The sequence below is a fragment of the Nanorana parkeri genome, unplaced genomic scaffold, assembly GCF_000935625.1.
Source record: "Nanorana parkeri isolate BGI_ZX_2015 unplaced genomic scaffold, ASM93562v1 scaffold124, whole genome shotgun sequence".
Classification (NCBI taxonomy): domain Eukaryota; kingdom Metazoa; phylum Chordata; class Amphibia; order Anura; family Dicroglossidae; genus Nanorana; species Nanorana parkeri.
Window position 1 is genome coordinate 264,480 of NW_017306392.1, and position 25,157 is coordinate 289,636.

General features: G+C 40.9%; 1 protein-coding gene across 1 annotated transcript in view; it reads left to right on the forward strand.

Moving 5' to 3' along the window:
* Nucleotides 1-2,330: 2,330 nt before the first annotated feature.
* The window catches only part of GC (GC, vitamin D binding protein), a 97,714-nt gene continuing 74,887 nt past the window's right edge, over nucleotides 2,331-25,157 (forward strand). Inside the window, exon 1 of the mRNA XM_018553545.1 lies at nucleotides 2,331-2,346. Within this exon, the coding sequence (XP_018409047.1) occupies nucleotides 2,331-2,346 (16 nt within the window). The remainder of the gene's footprint in view (nucleotides 2,347-25,157) is intronic.

A 25,157-nucleotide genomic window follows, 5' to 3' on the forward strand; every position in this document is an offset into this window, starting at 1 on the left:
GTGACTGGTGCCCAATTTACTGATCACATCCCACAACCCGGCTAAGGATTCATCCCTGAGAGTGAAATGTCAGCCCTCCCTGCTTATGGGGGTCACCACCTTCAGGGTCGGGGGGCATTACATGTATTTATATAAAATTTAGGATGGTTGACAAGGGCACGGACATGCCTGTAGAACACAATAGCCATATGTATTTTCAATTAATACTGTCAAACCACATGCACGTCAAGTGTTGGCAAAAGACAAAATAAACAGGTGCACTAATGCAGGTGGAATTCAGAAGATGCCAGAAAATCTTAAAACAAAAAAAACTTGTCAACTCCAACACCTGCATGCTAATTAACCCGCCTATTAAACTGGTGTAGGAAATCACAAGCAAAGAAAAGCAACCATCGCAAATGCCGTGAATTCCTTTTTCCATCACTGTAGTCATTTATAATAATGTATGTCATCATATTTTTAAAATTAGCAGATATGCAAATTAACTATAGGCACAGATAGTCAGATGCATCGTGGAAAGGACAGCGGGGCATGTAAATGGAGATTATGATTGATGAAAAGCTATGTCATGATCTAAGCACCTGTTACATATACAAGTTCACAATCTTTCAAAAAACAAAACTTTTTTTATTATTTTGTAACACAGTAATGTTTATTCCTCAGAACATAACATAAAAAAGGGTCATTCACAAAAGGGTGAAGAGTTTGGGGAAGGCAGGAGAAGTGAACAATCTAGGACAACATAGCTGAACTGGAAAGTGAGCTGAATTGAAGAATGTTTCCAGTTCAGCTATGTTGTCCTAGATTGTTCATTTGTCCTGCCTTCTCCAAACTCTTCACCCTTTTGTGAATAACCCTGTAAGTCTTTCTTCCCAGGATACAAAAAAAGCACCAGAAAAAGTTTCACAATGTCCTGGACACGCTTTGGCATGGGTCCCTAAAGTAGGGTATACACTAGTAGATTTTTGAACAAACGTTTATACGAAATATCTCCTCGGAATGTTCTATAATTCCATCACACACTTGACGAATGTCGTTTGAAATTCCGTTTGATTTTCGTTCTGATTAACCATTCGATCTTGGAGTAAATGGGCTTTCCTGCATTTTCCAACATGCTCCTTTGACTTTTTTGTCACTGCAGTCTAAATTGATCATCGACCATTATCTGTTAGAAAGTCAAACAAACGTTTCCTTAGTCAATCTTCCCTTTAGGAAAGAACAAAAATTTAAACAAGTCACAGCAGTATTTTAACAAAGATGACACATTTGGTATTTTATGTCAGGTTACACAATTGCAGTAGGTGGATTCAACGCAGCTACAGTCGGTGATGATGACCATAATGATTTTGGTGGGGGCTCTTCTTTTTTTCAACAGCTGTTGACGTTGTGTAGTGTCAGCTGGTGGTGACGATGGTAATGATAGTAGTTTATGTATCTCCATCTTAACTACTGATTGTAATAACTAATCTATTCCAATGGATCCACAACTGCACAGGCTAACAACTGGGTTAACTTACTCAGAGGCTCTGGAAATCCTTGGATCTGGTGTTTAAGTTAATGTGTGCCAAAGGCAGCTGAGTGAATAACCCAGCCGAAGTGAAGTGAGCCGAACTATGTTCGACTATTCACTCTGGCTCAGTACGGCTGATTTCAGCCGTACATCAGCTGAAATCAGCCATACATCTCCTGCCTTCAGCTGCACTTCGTTCAGATGAACTTGCTGACCCGATGGACTTTGACTTAGCCGATCCATTATCTGGATCAGCTGAGCCGAAGCTTTGGCAGCTCACTCGCTGCCTTTCACCCCTATTCACATAGGGGCTGAACGGCAGTGAGTGAATAGCCGAATGTCGCCGGGCAGCATTCGTCTCGGCTATTCTGCTCGGTACCTCAGTACAGCTAGCTCCGCCCAACTGTTTCCTATTGGCTGGCACCTGCTAGTCTTCTAGCAGGTCCCGGCCAATAAATAACAACTGGGCCAAGCCAGCTGTGATGTAATGGCCGGCTCCACCTAGTTGTTATTGTTTAATGACAGTTCAGCGTCCCCAGGTCATTTGGGGATGCTGATCTGTCATTACAAGTAGGCGAAGCAAGCTGTGAGATAACGGCTGGCTCCGCCCAGCTGTCATTTGCGGGGAGAAAGGCCGGCCTTCAGCAGGCCGTTCGCCCTGCTTCAGCTGTCACTTCGCCTCAGTCAAGACGAAGCATATGCCTTCAGGTCAGCCTGGATCCTTCGGCTGCTTTATGGATAACCCACATAGAGATTGATCAACAAGTATTCAATCCTTTATAACAGGCATGGACTTATCAGATTGGTTAAGTCAACGAATATGAATGTTATCAAAGGTAAGTTAATACTTGTGTTTAGCCATCACTAAAGGACCCAGTTCAGCGAAGAAGAGACTGGTGAAACTTCAGCAACTTGGATAAGGTAAGGCCGGATGGTAGGTGTTAGAAGAAGGATCTGCTACCTAAGTGAAAAGAGGCAGTCTCTGTGTCAGCAGGATTCAGCAGCATTGCGATGAGCCAGGATAAAAGGCGTTAATCCTTAATGGCAGCAGCGGTGGTGGTGTGCTATAGTACATGCAGGGGAACATCCAGGATGGCGAGGTATTGGAGAAGCAGGCTGGTGTGGAGAGGGAATTGGTGGCTTAGAGTTGTTGTTATTACAGTCAGGATGGAAAGTGTTCTTGCCGGTAGCAGCAGCGCTCGGCACCCAGGAGAATACTAGGAAGCTGTGTACTTCAAAGCTGGCTGCTAAAAAACCTTCAGCTGACTGGAGAGGGAGGAGAGGAGTGTCACCGACTGCTGTGTTTAGCAGGTAGGCAGTTGTCGGAGTCCTCATCACTCCATTCCTGACTAGAGAGCAGGTGAGTATATTACACTGATGTTTTCAAATTTTTAATTGCAACCTATGCACTCTACCAATCTTTTCCAAATACACAAATTCATGTAAAAAGGCCTAATACTTTCTAAACTCATCTTCAAACTAATATATACTCTCTTAAAAGGAATAAGGAAAATGAATATAATAATATAATGAATATAATAAGGAATATATAATATATCTCCACTCTAATTCACACTCCATAACTCCTACTGTAATGGAATTATATTCATAAAAAGTGGTTACGCTAATGTATAAGTAGATACAAATCAGTTTTAAACACCAAACACATCTATATTGCAGGGTGCAGAAGGCTAGTAGGACACATTAGACCGCCATAGAAAAAAAAAGTCTATATCATACTTGGTATCTCACAAAAAGACATCACAAAGAGAAGGAAAAATTGTGACACCTAGCTAGGTTTGCATAATGTAGGCAGGAGGTTAGCAAATCAGGATTTCTAGGAGATTACTTAGGCAGCATGCCTACTGATAGGAGTTATAAACCTTGTTTTCCTGCCTCTGATACAAAACCAAATGAACTGCAAAAATAGCCAACAAAATCCAGCAATTAAATAAAACCGATAAATCAATTTGATTTTTAAATAATTACAAATTACATATATACTAGATTGTGGATATGCGCATCCAATATTTCAAATTTGTAACTTTAAGTGGAGTGATAATGATTATAATAATCTGCACACAGAACAGTTTTTCTTGAATTAAAGGTTTTCTGCCTGTTTTATTCTACTTTGAGGTATGCATGAAAGTGTAATTAAAATGTTTACTTATTGCCAATGTTAATCATTGATTGAGTTGCAAAATTCTCCAACGGAATATCTTTGTTTGTCTTCACATTGCCTTTTTTTGTTTATGTTAGAAGTAAAGGTCAGGGTTGTACACCCCTTCTAGCAGCTCTGTAATTAATCATTTATCTACTTACCTCCTATATAAATCTGAATCCAGCTTGTTTGGCACATACAGAACTGAGCCATCTGGAGGTAACAATTTCAAAATGAAAGGAGTCATTTTCCTGCTTTTCTTCCTATCCATCGGCCATGCAGATCCCAGAGGTGAGATTTAAAAAGATATTTGTCCGTAGGAAAGCTCTGTAGTTTTTACTGTGACTCATACATAGGCTGCTTATGGATGATGTGGGTCAAATCTCAGCTGGACACTAGTGGTAAAAATAATGGACATTTTCTGAACAAAACAATTATATGTAATGTGGCTGTGACTATTTTTTTGTTGAACAGGAATCACAATTACTTTTTTTTTGGTAAGAATCTAATTTTTCCAAAACAATGGACCTCAATTACAGTGCATGAAGGCTAATGAACCCAAAACTATGTGTGTTGCTCAAAACACTCACTTTTTTCTAATACGGAGTAGAGAAATGAAGGAACAATCTCACAGTTTTTTATATTTGATACTTTTACCCACTAGGCTCAGTGCTCTAAAGGCTGAGTGTAAAAAGCATAAAAATATGCACAAAACTTTGGTGTCCATATTAACCCATTGGCTTTAATACTTTAAGCTGCCATTTCAGATTAGAAAATGAAATCTGATGTGTTGCAATGGGCAATGCAGCAGATCTTATTTCAGACACTTTTACGCAGGTAATTTCAAATTGGCAAACTTTGCTTGCTGTTTACTTATGAGTGGTAAATTGCTTGTAGCACTGCTTTACTTATGAAAAGTGAGATTTGAAAAGTGTTCTAGGCATTCATTTATTATATGTCAGCAATGTCAAATTACAGCTTGCTGCCTTTAGACTTTTTGTACCAATACTATAGTAAATGCAAATGTTTAGAAAAGCCATTTTAATTATTAAACACCTTATTTTTTGCAGTTTGCTGTTAGCTAATGTGCTGATTGATACACTTACTACTTTCTTCGCAAAAATGAACCCTGTTGTTTATATCAAAATAAGCCAGTACAAACTGAGTACAAAAACATATCTGCACCACTGAGAAATAAAAAAGCTGGCAAATGATAGCGGCCTGTTAGAACAGTTTGATAAAATATGTTAAAATTTGAAATGCTGGAAATGGTAACAATGGAAGATTAACTATTTACAATAAGCTAACAGCTATCAGAGACTCATGCTACATGACGCGCACGTACGTAAATACATAAAAACGCGCCGTAACGGCGTGAAAATGTGACACATTGCTCGTGTTTGGTTGCTAAATACGTTTTGCTGTGTAAAAATGCACACGCACCTGGTGCGTGTGTGTGTTTAGGTTAGTAAATCACCCCCTCTATGTGATCTGATGCCAAGTGAAAAGGGTAATGCTGCTCTAGGTAATTTCAATTTCCTGAAATAATAATGTATACCCCTCAATCGCTATAACTGCACCACACTGATTTATGTATCAAAGTTTAGGTTGCAGGTAAATATAAATGAAATTTTAGGTAAAAAGTATGACATAATATAGCTAAAAAGTAAGTATTATTATTACAGTATTAATCATTTTAAAGCCAACCTGCACTTTAACTATTTGGGGATTGACTGTCCACCCTCTTCACTGGCAATTTTTACTAGGGATGCACCAATACTAGTATCGGTATCCATGCTGAGTATTTGAAAGAGTAATCATACTCGCCCAAATGCTCCGATGCCTAGCCCGATACCCAAGCTTACGGTATCAGGAAGCCGGGCAGCAAGTTATTACATGTCTTCCTGATTAGCCGGGAAGCCAGCTCCATGCTCCCTCGTCACTTGTGACGTTTAAGCATGGAGCCGGTTTCCCAGCCAATCAGGAAGCCGGGCAGTGTGTAATGATTTGCTGCCCGGTTTACTGATTGGTCAGAAAGTTGGTCAATCAGGATGCCAGACGCCGTGTAATGATTGGCCAGGAACCTGGCATCATGCTCACTTGCCACCTTGTCTTTACACGATGCCCGACTTCCTGACTGGCCAGAAAGCCGGCTCCATGCTTTCTCGTCATCTAGTGATGAGAAGCATGGAGATGGCGTCCCTGCTAATCGGGAAGCTGGGTGGCGAGTCTTTACACACCACCCGGCTTCCTGGCTAATCAGGAAGCCAGGTGGTGAGTCATTGCACGCCACCTGGCTTCCTTAATGGGACTTCCGGTATCGGTATCGGCAAAAAAACGGTATCAGTGCATCCCTAATTTTTACCATGCCATGCCACTCCGTTGCACTGCTTGTCTGCCGGGAAAGAGCCCTGTGTAAGTCCGAGGATGGCCTGATTGGAGCTTACACAATGTTAAAAACTTTACTCTGAACTCTATGACAGCAATCGGGGCCCGGCACTGCATCCCTGGAGGAGTGGAAGAGAGTTAAATGCTTCCCCATACCCAGAATTACCAGGTATTTAACAGGGCTCCAGGGGAGGAATAAAATGGTAGGAGACTGTGGGAATGGTGAAGTATTAGCAGTGGGGGAGATGAGCTATCAGGGACAGGTTTACTTCTATGCTGCCATTTAAACATTATTCTATAACTAAACTGATTTGGCTATATAATGGGCTACCAGTTAAAATAAACAACTATATTTTTGTTGTTGACTGGACTAACCCTGCTTACAGACTTATAGAGTTGGAACCCCGGCTTGTACACTTATAGAGTTGTGTAATTTATTGTGTGCTGTAACCTGAGTTAGCTCTCCATGGTCACCTAAAATTATGGACTTTGCTCCCAGGGACATTCCTGCCTGAAAAAAACATTTAAAAATGCACCCACCTCCTCCCTTAGCAGTCAGTAGCCCCAAAGACATACCCCACTTGATATAACTGGGTATGTCCAGTGGTAACAGCAGAGGGAATGCTGACTCTGTTTCCCTGAGGTAGTCCTCTATGTCTACCCTACCAGAAAAGTAGTGGAGGCCATGAAAACACCATGTTATACATCACCGACAGGACAGAGCCTGCAAAATTCTTCCCTTTAACCTTATTCAGAAAATATTTCTTATACTTAATTTCTGTGAATTGAAACCAAACTCCAATCTCATATTGATAACCCATCAAGTGTAGCAGTATAACTTCTCAATATGATCCTCTGTCTCACGGGTAGGAAAACTCCGGCCCCCCAGCTATTGTGGTCCCATGAGACATTGCAAGACAATGAAAGCCGCAAACCTGACTCTGAGAGGCAGAGAAATGATGGGATTTGTAGTTTCCCCACAGCTGAAGGGCTGGTGTTTGCCTAACCTGGCTCTATTCCATATTCTTTAAAGTACTTTTGCATCTATGCAGTGATCATTTAAATGGTCGAGGGGTTTCCTCGTCAAAAAATATACTTCCTGCTGTGCGACATCCAGTTTCCTGTCCTGTTGAGTTTATTGCGCTCTCCCTTCCCCAGTAGTTTCAGATACTATATATGTAAGCTACACTGATGATTTGTCTTTTTAGAATCCTGCCTACTAAAGCCTGCATACACTGAGTAACAGCACTACTGCTAGATGCCCACCGTCAGAGAAGAGAGGAGGGAAGTGGAAAGGAGAGGTCACATGACTGTGACTTATAACTAATTTTATGGTATTCAAATACATTTTTTTTTTTTTTACAACAAAAAAGAACGGTAGTTGTTCTGATGAAGTGGGTGTCAGGGTGATAGATTGTTATATATATATATATATATATACACTGTAGCAGGTAGTCCAGTGGTTAAAGGTAAAAACATATTAAGGCCCTGTTTTTTAAGTTCCCCAGTACCCCAATTAATGGGCCTGTATTGTTACTGTTTACCATCTGTTATCAGCAATTCTTTCTGTTCTCAACCAAGAAATGTGCTTTGAAAGTGTTTTGTTCTGATGGGCAAAGAAGTCTGAAAATAATCAGCAACTTATCCCATATACAATAAAAGTTTGTATCAGAAATTGCACAGCCAGAGCATTATAGAACCAAATCAGACAAAAGCTGAACTGCTACATGTGGGAGTATGAAAATTGTTTTTATATAAAACTAGGTATACTTTAAATAGTGTTTTTTTTAAGGCAAAATACAAAAGAATTCCTTGTGAAAAGCGTTTAAGAAGCAACACTCATGTAATTCTACTTTGCAATAAAGCACATGTCATTTTATTGCAATGAGGAATCTAGCGATAAAATAACCCTGTTCATGGGATTGTACGCCCTATAAACAAAACAAATACCTTCAATCGTTGTTCTTAACCCATATACAGACATTCCTCGGTTACCGACTTACCTGCTTTGCGACCACTCGCACTTACGACGGACCACCGATCGACCTCCGACTTTGCGCGTCAGTGCGAGCAGTCGCCGGCGGAAGTGATGTCCTCCGATCTTCACTGCGGGTCCCAGTAAGTGTTTTCATTGCCCGATGTACAGTACACTGTTCGGTACTGTACATCTGCAACGCTATACAGTACTGTACTATGGCAGTACTGTATAGAGTTCCTCACTTAACGACCAAATTTGTTTAACAACCTGGTCGTAGGAACGGAACTCGGTCGCTAAGTGAGGAATACCTGTACACATATACATACCTGTATACACACACACATATATCTATCTATCTATCTATATCTATCTATCTATCTATATATAGATAGATAGATATAGATAGATAGATATATATAAATCTTGAATAATAGACTCAACACTGTAGTGTGGGAAAATAAGGCCGCGACCCCAAGGGGTCTATATCACAGCAGCTTTTTGAATAACAACATTTAACACTTCACTCATATGATTTTTAGCGCTGCTCATTCAGTTGAAATTAAATAACAGTACACAAGTACACAACTACTATTGCCCCCCCCCGCCGGCGCTCGGACTTACCCAGCCAGGGAGTTTCGAGGTGTACACTGCAGGGGGCGGGGCGGGACGTGTGACACACACGCCTCCTGTGACTCACCTCCCCTCCCGCCGCCTGTTACTATGGACGCGGCCGGGAGGGGAGGTGAGTCACAGGACCCGCCCCCTCACTGTGAAGCCCGTCGGCAGTGCAGGGCCCCGGTGTTCGAACACCGGGACCGTGCACTGCCATATATTGCAGGACCGGACCGCGCTGAGGCTGTGGGGGTGCCCAGTACCGGACCCCACTGGGCCCCCCCACAGCCTCAGGCCCCGGTGCCCCGGCACCGCCTGCACCGGCGGTAGTTCGGCCACTGAGGTAGCTGTGTGGGATGATTGTTTGAGAAAGTGATTGTTCAGTGGTTGGGTTGAGGTGGGATAGGCTTCCCTGAAGAGATGAGTCTTAAGGGATTGCCTAAAGGCAGTCAGTGTGGGAGATAGACGGACAGGTTGGGGTGGAAAGTTCAATAGGTCGGGAGAGACTCTAGTGAAGTCCTGGAGGCGTGAGCTGGTATTGTGAAGAGCGGAGGGGACGGTTAGCGTGATACTTTGAGACCAGGTTTGAGATATAGCCAGGGGCAGAGTTGTGGATGGCTTTGTAAGTGGTTGTTAATATGTTGAATGTTATCCTTTGGGTATTGGAAGCCAGTGTAGGGATTGACAGAGGGGGGTTGCAGACACTGAGCGGTTGGTTAGGTGAATGAGTCCAACAGCTGCATTCATGATAGACTGGAGGGGGGGATAGCCTGTGTATTATTATTATTACATAGTATTTATATAGCGCCAACAGTTTGCACAGTGCTTTACAATATAAGGAAGACATTACAATCACAATACAATTCAATACAAGATGGTGAGGAGGGCCCTGCCCCTGGGGGCTTACAATCGAAAAGAGGAGGGGTAAGTGATACATGAGGAGGTAGCTGTGTGGGGATGAACTGTTTGAGAACGTGATGGTTGAGTGGTTAGGTTGAGGTAGGATAGGCTTCCCTGAAGAGATGAGTCTTTAGGGAACGCCTAAAGACAGTTAAGGTGGGAGATAGATGGACAGGTTGGGGTAAAGAGTTCCAGAGGATGGGAGAGACTATAGAGAAGTCCTGGAGGCGAGTATGGGATGAGTTGACAAGGGAGCTGGAAAGCAGGAGGTCTTGGGAAGAGTGGAGTGGACAGTTAGGGTGATATTTTTAGACAAGGTCTGAGATGTATCCGGGGGCAGAGTTGTGGATGGCTTTATAAGTGACTTAATATTTTGAATTTTATCCTTTGGGCGAGTGGAAGTCAGTGGAGGGATTTTCTTTGGCTGTGATAAAGTACCATGTTTAGCTCTCACCTTGGATAGTTATATTTATAGGACTGGACAACGTGTAATATATACCGCGGACTTTACAACTCTGTATAGATACAAGGATGATCTGACGTTAGTAGAAGTATACTAAGCTGGGTTACTTTTCTACATGCTGATTTCATGACTGACTTTTTAGATGGTAAATAATCGAATGTATACATTTTAATAGATCGTTGTATATGGTACGTGTCACACCTTAAAAATCCCTACATAACAGCTACTATGTAGTCATATTGTATGCCTTCTGTTTAAAAATCTGGGATGTGGTGTTAGATGATTGTGTCATTTATGGTGCTGTTGTAATTTTTATATACTAAGTAAAACTACTCTTAGAGGTCTGTCTGACCTGACTGAAAACAACATTGTCCTAAGGTGTGCTATTCATATTCCCTAATGTACCAGTGATTCCTATGAGGATTAAACATCTGCTTATAAAACAAAATAATTAAAGTATGAAACAAGTAAAAATTTTACGTGTAGCCACCTTGCCCTGAGCGGGGTGACTCCTTAAATTTAGTTCTGCTGAACTGTATCCAGTCTGGCCTATTTGATAGTCTGTGCTCATTTGGTTTGCCTAAGCCTGCTGTTGTTGTTTGAACCTGCCTGGTGCTGGGTGTGACTTCCAATATTGCTAATTTAGAACAGTTTAAATTATGCTATTACTGGTGTAAAATATACATTTGACTGTATAATTGTATAAGCCAACAAAAAGCAACACCCTGTGGAACATTTTTGATCCTCTACATCTGAGATTTTATACTGATGTGTAAATAAAGAAGTTTGCTAAGAGCAAAGAGTTCCAATAATAACCAGCGCTGACTTGTTTACACACTCACATAGATGACATCATAGTACCATACTTTGGTAATACAAGACCAAACAATACAATGTGTGGGCAATACACTGGCAATCATGGTAATATGCAGGCATTTCAATGGCAAGCATGGCAATATGTGGGTAATAGACTGGTAATTATGAGAATATTAGGGCAACAAACCTGGAAAACACACTGACAATCATGACAGGTGGGTAATAAATCAGGGCAATACATGCTGATAAAACATGGGTAACAAATGCTTGTCATGAAAATATGAGCACAACTGTGACAATATATAGGCAACAAACAAGTAATGGAGACAATATATGGGCACCAATGGACAATAAACAAGTAACAAATTGGCAATGCACATGTAAGAAGAAGACAGTGGTGGCAACAAACAATGGTTGTAATACAAAGGCAATAAAATACAGGGGTAATTGCTGTAGCCTGGTCTTCTTCTCCCACTGCACTTACTTCCAGCTCAACTACTTCAGTTGCATGCAGTAGCCTCTTACTTCCTCCGACCACAGGCTTACTCTCTCAGTGGCCAAAGGGAGCTGCTGCAAGAGAATAGAGCAAAGGCTACTGCACAGTCTCCCTCTTATTCTGCATTGTTAGCACTGGAAGTAAACCCCTGCATCCCAGGCACCCAATAATTGTATTGATTAGACATCTCTAATCTAATAGTTTGTTCTACTGTTGGGCAGAGATCACATCTCCGGACAGTAATACAGTTCTTTCAGTGTCTGGTGCTGCAATGCAGAGAGCATTGCTGCACCCAGCACCTTGCTACCACTCTGCACTGGCACCAAGTGTGTCCCACCAGATCTGCAACACCTCTATTCTAATAGTAGAGTTTCTAGTTGCATAAACAAGATGATTCCCGACTCGACTTTCGCATATATTCTGCAATTAAATATAATGTAAATCACAGTTGATATTTGCCAGCAAATTACTGTGGCTCCACCGGGATATGACTCACTAGATGCGTGGCATTGCCATTCATTTGTATGGCTGCCAGGAGATATTATATGCTAGGCACACTGTGCAATAGTGTGCGCTAAACGCACAGTATTGTGGGAGTAACACAATGCTATCTAATGAATGGACCCTCAATATTAGACGTCTACAGATGCCAAAGTCTGTTACCACTGCGCTAGATCCATTTTTAATCCCTCTTTTCTTTTTGTATTAGCTATACAGTATATTTTTTCTTCTTTTTTATTAATACAACAATTTTTGTTCAAGCTAATTTTTTTCAAGCTAATAAAATTCACCTCCTATTTTTCCAATTTCAAATATTGTTTCCAGTTTTATGTGATGACAAAAAGAAACAGCAACTAGGTGACATAACAACTGAGCATTAAAACAAGACTGGTGAAAATAAAATAACTGTTTAAAAGATTAAACACTAATTAAATGACGGAACAAAAAAAGATGAAAATGCAAGTGACATTATATCTAGGCCACTATTATTTAAAATGATTGAATTAGCCACAGTTAAAAGCATATTATAAGCTCTAAGAGGAAAATGATAGTCTGTATTACATCAAAGTATATTTCTTTCAATGTAATGCTAAAGACTCCACTTTGCAAATGAGATACAGATAGATATGTTGTCTCAGAAATAGACATTTGTACATCAAACATATGAATTGAAATGTCAAACTGTCAGTTTTGTCTATCATATTAAATGCAGAGGTAAATAGTACATTGTGGTATTATTTTCCATCTGCTAAACCAGAATGGCATTATTATTGGCTGATGTGAAATTGTATTTGTTATTTTTGTTACTTGTTTTTAATAGAAGGCAAATGAAGGCTGGCTGCTTTTCTTAGAAATTGCAGGATCTTTCATGATCCTTTGCTGAAAATACAAGTGTCTAATGTTCATATGGTCCTCTTGAATGTTAATAAGCTGCAAAAAATCTGACAGGTTTGTTAAAGTCTGTTCTCCAATTTAAAAGTTCTTCTATTAAACTGAGGCATGATTTTTCAACTTTAATAGCACATAAAAAGTACAATTTATGAGCATTCAACTGATTTATAATAATTTAATCTCTGAATCATTAGTATTGTTAAAGTAGGGAAATGTCATATAACAAAAAAAAAAGAATGTGTTCATGAGTTGATTTAGAAAGAGGAAATTAAGCAATCTCAATTTATAGTAAAAATAAAGATTAATAGTCAAAAAGATGTCTCACTGTTTTCAGATAAATCTCTAGTCTATCTTGCTGCATTGATATCTGAGGTGTATCTGGGTTGTTGCTGTGATGATTTTTTAATTTTTATAGTTGGTCTAGATCAGGGGGGGCCCACAATTTTGTGTACGAAGATCTACTTTTTGTATGACTGGCTCAATGAGATCTACCAGAACACAGGGTAGGTCCGATTGCGAAAAATTTGATCTCCTGTCACAGAGCCGTGCCGGTCCCGGCCGCATCGGGCACAGCGGATCTTGGTACCGGCAACGACAGTGACAGCCTCTGATACAAGCGATCGAGCGTCTCTATAGACGCTCAATCGCTTGAGCTCATGGCCGGCCGTGTAATTACAATGGCCGGCCTGGAAGCTGCTCGTCGGGCTCCACTGTCTGCTCGTCACAGTACTGTATATATGGATTATATGGAGGTGGATTACAGCATTATATATATATATATATACAGTACATAGCCTGCAGTACACAATGCCCCTCCCTCTGATAAAGAACACCACTTACCTGGACTGTGGCTGATGTGTGTGGCCCCAGGACCCGGATCTAAGGTTTCCCGAGACTGTGTCTGATGTGTGTGCCCCCAGATCTAAGGCTTCCCCAGACTGTGTCTGATGTGTGTGGCCCCAGGGCCCCGATCTCCGCTTACCCCGACGACTGGAGCAGCTGAATTCTGAACTCTGGGCAGCATGGCTTTCAGTGGCAGGGGCTCGGCCAGGACATAGCGCCAAGTCGGAGAACTGCACCCGGTCAGCAGCAGCTGAGTGCCCAGATAAACGGAGCAGCCAAATTGAACTAGCAATAGCGATCTACCAGAAATAGCTTTGTGATCAACTGGTAGATCGCGATCGACCCAGTGGGGACCCCTGGTCTAGATACTTTTTTTCATTTATTTTCTAAACTTATGTCATAATATACTGGCAACATTTATCATGATAGATATAAATACTTACAGATGAATAAACTTCCAGTTTTTAGTGATATTAGTACTCAAATGTCAGAAAAGAACTATAAACATTCACAAAGAATTACTGAAATTAGATGATGCAGTAAATGGTGAATAAATCCATTGGTGGGATTTGTCCTTTTTTCCAAAAATGTCTTGATATTGGTATCACCCCTCAAGGGTTATGCATACAAAAACATTGTGACATTTTAGCAGCTGGTTTAAAAATGTGGCATACTCTCTCTGAGAATTGCAAGGAGTGGATAAATATCACTATTAAACAGACAGATACGAAAACTAGGCAATTAGTTGCCTCTTAATACATCAGTCCTTTTGTTTCTTTGAAAAATGGATGGAAACATTAAAAAAAGAATGCTGTTGAATTTGAACAAAAAAAAACATTGACACAAAAACTAGCAAGCTTGATAAAGATGTTAGAGATTATAAGTCTGCAAAACGCATTCAAGTGCCTTAACTATTAACAAAAATTAGGGCTGGTAATGATTAAAATTTTCCTGTTCGATTAATCAAAATTTTTTTTAATCGATTAATTATAATGCACATACAGATCTCGCAAACTCTAGAGCCGCCTCTGCCCACCGGTGACCCTTAGCGCTGCACATTCACTCACCAGCCTGGTGAGACCCCTCAGAGCTCTGGTGAGACCCCACAGAGCCCTGGTTTAAGTAGGGTTCAGTGGGGTCTCACTAGTCCTGATTAAACCCCACAGAGCCCTGGTGAGACCCTACAAAGCCCTGCTTTAACCAGGGCTCTGTAGGGTCTCACCAGCCTGGTTACACCCCTCAGAGCCCTGGTGAGATCCCACACTGCCCTGGTTAAACCCGGGCTCCGTAGGGTCTCACCAGCACCAGGGCTCTGTAGGGTCTCTCCAGGGCTCTATGGGGTCCCACCAGGGCTATGTGCGATTTCACCAGCCTGGTGAGACCCCTCAGGGCCCCGGTGAGATGCCAAAGAGCCCTGGTGAGACCCCACAGAGCCCTGGTTAAACCAGGGCTTCTTAGGGGTCTCACCAGAGCTTTGAGGGGGCCTCACCAGGATAGCAGGGCTCTGTGGGGTCTAACCAGCCTTGTTAGACCCACAGAGCCCTGGCAAGATGCCACAGAGCCCTGGTCTCACCAGAGAACTATGATGGGGCTTGTAGCACATTTACACATCGAGTCCCTGGGAGCTACAGTACATACAAACAGTGAGACAGAATGGTATATATTTAGGAGTTGGGCTGGATCTGGCTACTGGAAGACACAATCAGTCAGCAGGCACATATTCTATTCTACTTGTATTATGATCTAGATTGTTGGTACAGCCTCAAGTAATTAAAAAAAAAAACTGCTTGGAAGAAAAACACTCCACCATCATTCATCTACGGATCACTAACTTCCCCTCAATTTTTGCTGCTGTTCCCAACTCTCTGTGTTTGTGGTTAAATATTTCAGTTTTTAATATGAGTGAGTATGCACTAATGAAGCAGGAGACTCACCGGCCCAGGTGATCCCATCAGGTAACGAAGGGAAGGGGGAGGAGTCCGGTGACATCACGGACATCGACGTCACCGGACTCCTCCCCCCTCCCCGAGGGGCTCTGTCGGCTAACGAAGGGAAGGGGGAGGAGTCCGGTGACGCCGATGTCCGTGACGTCACCGGATCGCCGACGGAAGCCGACGGAGAGGTGAGTACAGATCAAAAGAACTTTGATCGATCAAAATAATTTTGGTCAATCAAAAAAATTAACGATTAATCGACGGAGTAATCGTTAATTTCCGCACCCCTAACAAAAATGTATCTTATTTGTTCACACTGAACCATCAGTTACTTAAAACTGCTTGGATGAAAAGAACACACATTGGATATACTAGAAGAGTTATTACAAGAAAATAGCTTCCAATACAGTTTGAAAAGCAAAAAAATTGCATACCTATGACATCAGATCACATCCAACTTTAATTAACTCAAACATAGCAGACTGCAGCCCCGCCTAAGACCACCCCTTTTTGAAGTGTCACCCAATATGGGTTTTTCCTAAACAGTTTATTAGAGCCTTTTATATATGCAGATTATTATTTGTTCGAATTTAAAGCCAATATCTGTCTTTTACTATTATCACTCAAAAGGTGTTTTTATTGATGCAACTATCATGTGAGTTGTTAAAGATTTGTAAAGAAATTAATAGTAAAAATGTAAAAGGTTCAAAGAACCTACCCAGGAAATTGGAATTAAAGGAGTTAACAGAAAAAAAAGGAATGTATTATTAAATTGACAAAGGGGGAAGAATTGTTACCTAGAACCTGTACAACTCGAGAAAGAGGCTCAAAGAATACAGGGAAACCTATACCAAGTTAGTGAGAGATCCTTTGTCTGTATATAAAAAAAAGTTGAAGGTACTTTTAAGCTTTGGCTGATAATACCCTAACAAAGATAGCCCACATTTGACCACCTACCAGGATTAAAATAAACCACCAGGTAGGCATATTATTTCCAGCATTAATAGTTTGACAAGTGATTTATCCCAGTATAAACAATGCAACCTATTGTAACAACAGTGCCATCATGCATTAAGGACACGTACCTACTGGAGGTACTACGTTACAAGATCATTCATGTGAAGAAATCATACTAATGGGTCCCTTGGGTGTTTGTTTGCTTTATACATTGATTCCCTGCCACATTGGCCTTTCAGCTCTTAATTATCACCTTACAAAAACAATCAATATACATTTTGAACAGGCCCGATTTATCATAGGCAGTACAAAGTTCACATTGGAACGTAATTACCAGACATGTAACCCAGCAAAAAAATTGTTTTGTTTTGGATCAATTCGGATTTTTATTTCTTTGTTTTTCGGATACAAAATTTGATTCAGTTCGTTATTCAGATCCGTCTGAATTTTCACATGACCGTGTCTGTAATGCAACCCCCACAAGTAAAAAAAAAACATCTGATTGGCCAGTTCATGTCTGAACTAGTTGTGTTTTGAATGGATCCAAATTCCCGTTAAACAAGCATTCGCATTCAGACCCATTAGAATTCAAATGTCCGAATTTGTACGAATATCCATTTAGAACGAAATGAAATCTACATGTATAGTAATTAGTTTACTTTCATACATCAATGCAATAAACAAATACAGGGCACAGCTATAGGGGCCAGTTTTGCTCCCAGGTTATGCAAATTCAACTATGGCATACTGGGAGGCATTATATATATTAAAGAATAACCCCTTCATGGGCAATGTAGCCTTATATAGCAATTTTACAAACGGCATTATAATTATTTGGGATGATCCTGAAGAATCTATTTTACCTTTTTTTACACAATGCAACAATAGTGACTTTGGTTTGTGTTTTACACATGTTTTTAAACCTGAAACTCTAGTTTGTTTTTTTTAGATTTGGAATCATTTTAAGCTGAAGGACAAATCATATCTAGAAAACATTCATTTATGCATGTATTCATATTTATTTAGTCATATTTTTGTGGATGCCAAAGGATGTTTTTAAGGAATTTAAAAATATAAAATCTATTTATAAGTGTCCTATATAGAGGAAGGAATCATTAGGTGTTCCAGTCCCATAACAGATGAGGTTTTGTTATTTTTGTATTACCTTTGTCATTTTTTTTTTTATATCTGAGCCAAGCATTGTATTGTAATTCCTTATGTTAGGAGATTATCCCATTGTTACAATAGGAGGTCCATCCAATGGTTAAATATCGCTAGTGCAGCTATTTTATGGTAGTACATTTTTTAAATGAATGGATTAAAGTAGACAGTGGGGTTTCATTTGTTTTTATACATTTTTATAGAATTTAGTATACTGTATAATAAGAAAATGTTCTGGTCCGAATCCATTAGTAACCATAGCAGATGTTTTAGTAATTGCTTGTCACACTATACATGCTAATTTCTTATAAAAGAGCAGGGGAAAAAGATCAGCAAGTGGCTTGAGAAAGGGTTGCAACCCAAAATACGTGCCTAGAAATCTGAATCCAAAGCAAACACCAAGCAGCAGTCCACCGGTGCATGCCTTGCAGAGACACTGCCACAGCTCCTGGTGTGTGATAGTCCCCCACTGCAGGGACAGAGACTGTACCTGGCATACAGCTTGCCCCCCAGCTACGAGGGACTGTGTATTTACCATAAAAAAGCTGCTTACAGCAATGCATTGCCTCTTATACACGTGAGTGGAACCATTGTCTTTTTATTCATTGAAACTGATTATTTTACTGCACTATGGCGGCCTTCAGTGTGTCCTGAACCAGTGCAATCCTGAGAACATTTCTGATGCTGAGTTTGTGGTTCATGAAATGTTTGTGAGTGCAGCCTTCTTCCTATTTAATATTTATTTGCAATAAGTCTTTATCGAAAATATTTTCATATTAAAACACATACAGATAAGAAGGGGGAAAAACCCCAACAAATTTGAGGACAAGGGCAAGGGTATCAGCCAACAATAATGTAACAGTGCACAGTGTGCATCAAGAGCTAATTGGTCGGCTCAAGTAATGTAAGCATATGTAAGAGAATAATGGGGAAAACAACAACCCACAATAGACGGAACAGGAGGGAAGTTAGGGAAACAACACAAAGCTGCCAGTCTCTCCACCCCATGACACTACAGGAACAAAATGTAAGTGGTCAAAGGAGAAGTGTAACCCGGTCAAAGTCCTCCGGAAAAAAGGCAGTGATCCATGGGTCCCAGACGGTTGAGTACTTAGCCAGGGTGCCTGCCTGTGACCCTGAGAGTTTCTCAAAAAACATAACCTGCGACATTTAATCAAGAAACATCTTAAGGGAGAGTGAGGGCAACTGCCAAGATCTCGCAATCACCTTCTTGGCTGCAGTAAAAATATGTAACAGTAATTTGAATTGGTGGTTGTTGACTACAGGTGGTTTCTGAATAAAAAGAGCAATATGAGGGCTTTGCAATAGAGTGAACCAAAATACCACACGTATTTTGGCAAAGATCTTAGACCAAAAACAGGTTACCAGCAGACAACCCCACCAGATGAGGGAAGGGCTTTAGCGATCCCCTGGGAACCAGGTACCACCTGAGGAGCCATTTGTAATTGGTTTCCAATTATGATGAGTACGTTTGTGTAAGGGATTCCGGGGACGTCCAGCGGCGAGAGTGCATTCCACAGTGGAACGCACCAGGAAGAGGATAACAGCCGTCACGCCCCCTCACTAAAACGTCGCTCCGATGCGTTCCACGGTGGAACGCGGAAGCCGGAACTCGGTTTCAGACGCTTTCCCGCGGCTGCGGGCTATTTAAAGAAGCGCACAAGGCTAGCAGGGCGTTCCACTATTGAGGATCGAACGCCCTGCTAAACCTCTACCGAACCAGTGATCTGGGAGACATAACTTGGCCACAAGCTACCTCAGGACATCTGAGCCTTACTGCATCCCACCAGGATTCACTCTAGCAACTACTGTTCAACAAACTGCAAGTACACTGCACCTAACCCTGCAGTCCTTTATCATTGTGCACCTCATAGACTGTGATACTCCGTACTGAATTACACTGCACCTAAACCTGCAGTCCTTTATCGTTGTGCACCTCATAGACTGTGATACTCTATTCTGAAAGTACATTGAGGCCATCCTTGCAGTGCATTATCACCATGCTTGTCCATTGTCTATGTTGAATTATTTTGGACGCACCAAGAACTGCTTTATGTTATTTTGTTACCTACGCTGCATATTCATTACTTACTAAGTTGCGTTAACCCTATGCTGCAACCAAACTGTGGGCTATGACGTAAGCCTTAATTTATGTACGGCCTGTGATGCACGAACCTCTAACTCACCTGAAGATTGTGAGTGACGCCAGAGGTTCAAGCCTGAATTGCCATTACTTCACTCATCCTGAGTTTAGCTCCCCCTAGCTCCGCAGCTGCGATCCTAGTTCTAATCTTGCCACTATCCGGGCGTGACAGTTTGTCATCTGTTTTGCTTGACTGATTTGGTGCAGTGATGCATTGGGGGGTCTCAGCTGCCATTGGGATGTGCGGGATCCCTTGTCCGTCTCTGTGCCTTTAAGGGGGGTTGGGCTTTCCCCTGACAAACCTGCACCCAATTTTATCTTCTGCCCCATGTGCTCCAAGAAGGAGACTCTGATAGTTTAGAGTTAGGACCGCACTATAAGAGGTGCCTTGGCGTGGCTGTGCGGCTTTCACATTTTCTGCAGAAGACGTGTATCCAAACCTCTGTTTTTAACCTTAGTGTGAGACAAGTTTTTTTACATGCTAGCTTGTGAGTGTGCTGGGAAACTGTTTGCTGTTTTACTGGTTTCCAAACCAGACATGGAAGTGGAGCTCTTACCCATTTAATATTTCTAAGGTATCAACTGTAATACGCAAGGGGTGTGCCTAGCGTAGAACCTATTATTATGAAGTCTTAATACAAACTTAAAGATGAATTGGTAAATGACTAAACACACAGATGAAATACATATATGAAAGCTGTTGTAGATGACAAATGTTTTGTATTTCTGTCCATTCAGACCTGAGATTTACATAGCTGTGCCACACAGTACAGCTTTATGTGCCAGGGGTGGAGACCTGATTTTTCTCTGCTGCAGTTTAGTAATGCTTACTGGTCTTCACCCCAACCTGTGACTGGGCAGCGAGAGTAGAAACAACAGACTCATCTCTCTGTTACATTGCTCTCACCTTCTATCAGCATGCTTCATATTAGTACATGAGCACTACAGCAGAACTTGACTGTTTTTTCTGTTCTGTTTCTGCCCTAGTCTGAGATCTGCAGCGCAGGGGATTGCAAGTAGTGCAGTGATTGCAATTAAAAAAAAATAAGGTTGTAATAATGAATGCAGAACTGTATTATTCTATGTATTTTAAATCTCCCTGGAGTTCAACTTTAAAAGATAACATTACTTTCGCATCCTAAATTACCATCTACTAATTACTAGCCTGAGTTCAGCAGCTAGTGAAATCTTTATATCCCTCAGCCAAAATGTTCCTTTCTGCTGCCAGCACCTGTAAAGTCAATCCCCATAGTCTGCCATAGGACCATCTCCAGAAACAGAAGATGATGCCTATGCAGGCTGCAGCAGTGCAGGTGCATCTATAGAAAGTACAGCTGTCCTTTTAAATAAAAAAAAAAAGACACCAACATAAAAAGGTTACCAAAGAGAAATTAAGAGAGCATTTAATCTGCACTATGCCTGCCAGGTCCTCCAATGAATCTAAACCAACACACACAAGTACTTACAATCGCTATAAGGTGCTTAAACTTTGGTTTATACGCGTTGGTTGACATGAGAAGTTGATTCTCAAGTAAAACAATTTTTTTTTTATGGAGCACTTAGAATATTCTGAGATACAGGTGACATTTATAATGGGGTTTCAGACTTCTAGAAGGGATTTTGTGTATATGGTATAGGAATGATACACTTAAAAAACAATTACAAGGATTTCATTGCCAGTTTTTGCTAGAGCCAACAGTTAAAGTTAAGGTGAGAGAACCAGCAAAAGTTAAGGTTAGAGAACCACCAAAAATTTATTTTCATAAGCATACAATACCCTTCCTAGTATTTCTGATAGATATTTATTGTTGCTAATACATTTTTTATATTTGAGGAAGTATAGTCCACACAGACTCTCAGTCAATCAAGTCTGGAATATGCCAAAATAACTTGTAGGACTGACAATATTTCTGAATCCTTTTGAGTTCTGTTGGCTGCTCTCTTTTGTAAATACTAATTTCAAAGTGCAGCTGAACCACATATTCATTTGTCAACCACCTGATGACATATGGCAAGTCATTATCTCTCATTGACTCCAGTAATGAGAAGTACCTGTCTTTGTACCTCATTCATCCTACAATGCTGTCACTCTCTCACAGTTGTTTCCCAGTTATTTACAAATTTGAACTGATAGAAAATTTAGCCACAGACTATGGCATCAACGTGTACACTTAGGAATGGGAATAATTGGAATCCTGTTCATTATGAATTATAAAAGTTTTGTTTAGAAAGCTAGAATGTGATTCAACCTGCTTGCAAACTTTACTTAAGTTAAGTTATTTTATATTCTAGCTGTCAGCATTTCTATCAGTTTTATTTACTAAATTCTGTTGAGTGAGTTGTTGAGGGTTGAAGGGTGGGCTGAATTCCATTTGAAGGTAAGCAGGAAGCAGGCCACTTTTTTGATAGCCCATTGATCGGTAATTCTAACTGATGGGTTAATGCGTCTTGCTAGGTGTGTGTCTTATATCTTGGAAAGGAGGTTATCAACCTCTAGCCAGAATAGGGTGGCACCTGATGAGGTCCACAGAATGTGGAAGAGAGAGCCCCCCTGAGATTTACATCCCCAGCACATGTTGCTGGTGGTGGAGTATATTTCATGCATTTTTTCTGGTGTGTAATACCAGCATATCAGAATTTTGTAGGCACTTTCCTTACATACCATACATTTCTAGCGGGAGTTTATTTTCCTAAGCTTTTTCCCATTTTATATACAGATGTACAGGTGTGTTTCGAATGGGTTTTCCATATCTATACAAAGGATTCTATATATGTCCGAGATGAGACCTTTGCAAAATGGATTATCAACACATACTCATTTAAAGGAATTGGGATCAGAAAATGTTAGATCTACGATGATGGATTAGACAAAGAAACTGTTTTGTAAGTAGTTATAAAATGCTGGTAAAGACTCAAAGTAGAGGGCTTTGGGTATGATGGACATCTTAGTCAAGGCTTTGCACACAATATTATGTGTGAATGGGTTTTCTATTTTTGTAGTAAAGAGATCAATAAGAGTCAGGAGGATTTTACTTGCATATAAGCTTATGGTGAATGGCACGTTTCAGATGTTGATGCTCAATATACCTATGGGGATTATTCACTTCGTTATTCGCGGTTTAATACATAATATAGAAAGTAGGGCTGATAGCAGGCACTGCTGTATTGTGTCATGTGTATGTGCTGTGAGGAAGGTATGAATTACTTGGGGGAATGGACCCTTAAGCCAGCCTTAGGCAATTGAAGGATTCTCTGCATCTAAACTTGGCAGTAAAGCATCTGTGTTCATTTTTAGTAGCTTGCTGGTTCTTGTGGGTCTTTACAAGGATTATGGAATACTGAGATGTAAGAGTGCAACATCTGGGAGTGTTTGGGATACAGTTGCCCTTGAGGAAGTTATTGAATAAAGAGATTAGGGGCAGGACAGGAATGTGCAAAAAGGTTTTGTAGTAGAAATAGGTCAGACCATCTGAGCCTGGGGTTTGTGGTGTGGTAGTTGTTTTATTTAGGTTTTCATCAAAATACAGTTCTAGTGCATGCTGTAGCCTTGTTTTGGTAGGTTTAAATTTAAGTAGGTAGTCATTTAGATCCAAGTGACATTGCCTAGGTGAGCTGGGTTGTAACTCATGGGGATCAGTGTGTGTTTGAACCAATTGAGGAGGATAGTACCATTTGTAAAGCTAGAACGAATAAATAGTCAATTCTAGTGTGTGTTTGGTAGGGTCTGGCTAGAAATGTGTATTGTTTATCTGTTGGGTAATGAGTCCACCATACATCAAATATACCATGGTTTCTAATTCTTTGCCTCAAGTGGTGGGACTGATAGGTAGTTAGGGGGGAGTAATCCTTGTATTCAAGGGGAGACGATTTAGGTTAGGGGTGTGTAGCAGGTAGAGATTGCCAGACAGTATTAGAAATTTTGTTTTAAGTTGTATAGCCGGATAAGGATCTGAGTTAGTAAAAGTGTCTGAGGAGAGTAGATGTTACACAGAGTAATATCAGTGGAGTCTAGTTGGCCTCTGAGAATAAGGTGACAACCTTTCAGGGTCGACTACCAATATATTAGGGTGAAAAGTGGTATGTGAGTGGAAGAGTATGGCAACCCATGACGATTTCTTGTTTTTCACTGGGACAGTATATAATATGGGATAGAATCTAGCAGCAAATTCAAAAGTGACTATATTATCTAGATGTGTTTCCTGGAGGGAAATTACATTTCTGTGCTTTAATTTGCATTCTTGTGGAAATAAGGAGTTCAGCACTCTGACATTTAGGAATATGAACCTAGTTATTGTCTAAATGAGAGAAATGTGTGCATTTTTTGCTGCATTCGTGTTTCAAAGCTGTGCCAGAAACAGCCTAAGCAGCCAAAGCTTCAATAAAAGGCTCAAATGCAGCTTGTTAAACTGTCATTGTTTAACTATGTTTTCATTGATGTCAGTGGAATCTGGGCCATGTATATGTTGAAGTGGAGGTAAATGACTTGGCTGAGTGGTGTTGGGCAGACATAGCAAAAATCACTAGGGGAGGAACTGCAATTTTTGTAAGTACAGTACATTACCAAAATGCTGCAATAGGAGGGCTTAAAAAACATAAGTGCACTAAAACTGTACAAATAGTTTAAGACACTGTCACCTTGCCCAGTTGGTGCAAAGCAATAGTGTCTCTGCAAATGGGTCACCCCTGACCCCCTTAAGGTGGCCATACACTTTACAACCATCGCAAGACCTTAGTCTTGCGATGGTTGTAAAGTAATTAAAAAAACGTACGATCTGCCCATCTTGGACAGGCAGATCGTACTTTCGATCATCCGCAATGATGACCGCAATGCTGAACGGTCAGTGTGTGCGTGCACACACCGGCCCGTGCGGCATTGACTTCACGATCATGCTAAAAAACAGCCAAAAATCGTACGATTCTCAGCTGGTTTTCTAGCATGCTCTTTAGACAAAAGACTTGCGACCGTACAGTAAAAACGGTTGCACGTCTTCCATACACTTTGTGATTATCGTGCGATAATCGCACAGTGTATGGGCACCTTCATACTTCCCTTGCCTGCGCTCCCTCACCACTCCTTTCCTATTGCACCCAGTGCTAAAATCAGCAGTTTCAGTGAACTGGGGCAGCGGCCACTCCCTTGGATAATGGAAAGTGCTTAGGTCTAGTGATTGCTGCTAACACAAAACATTGTCACAATGGAGCATTGTCACAATGGAGCAATCGGCTCGGCTGTTCTGCTCGGTCCCTTACAGGGACCAAGCAGAACAGAAAAAGAGTGAAAAAAGTAAATAGAAAACGATTGTGCGGAGCTAGCAGTGACAGCTAGCTCCGCCCAATAGTTTCCTATTGTCTGGCGGCTCTGCTGCTGTAAAAAAAAAAAGA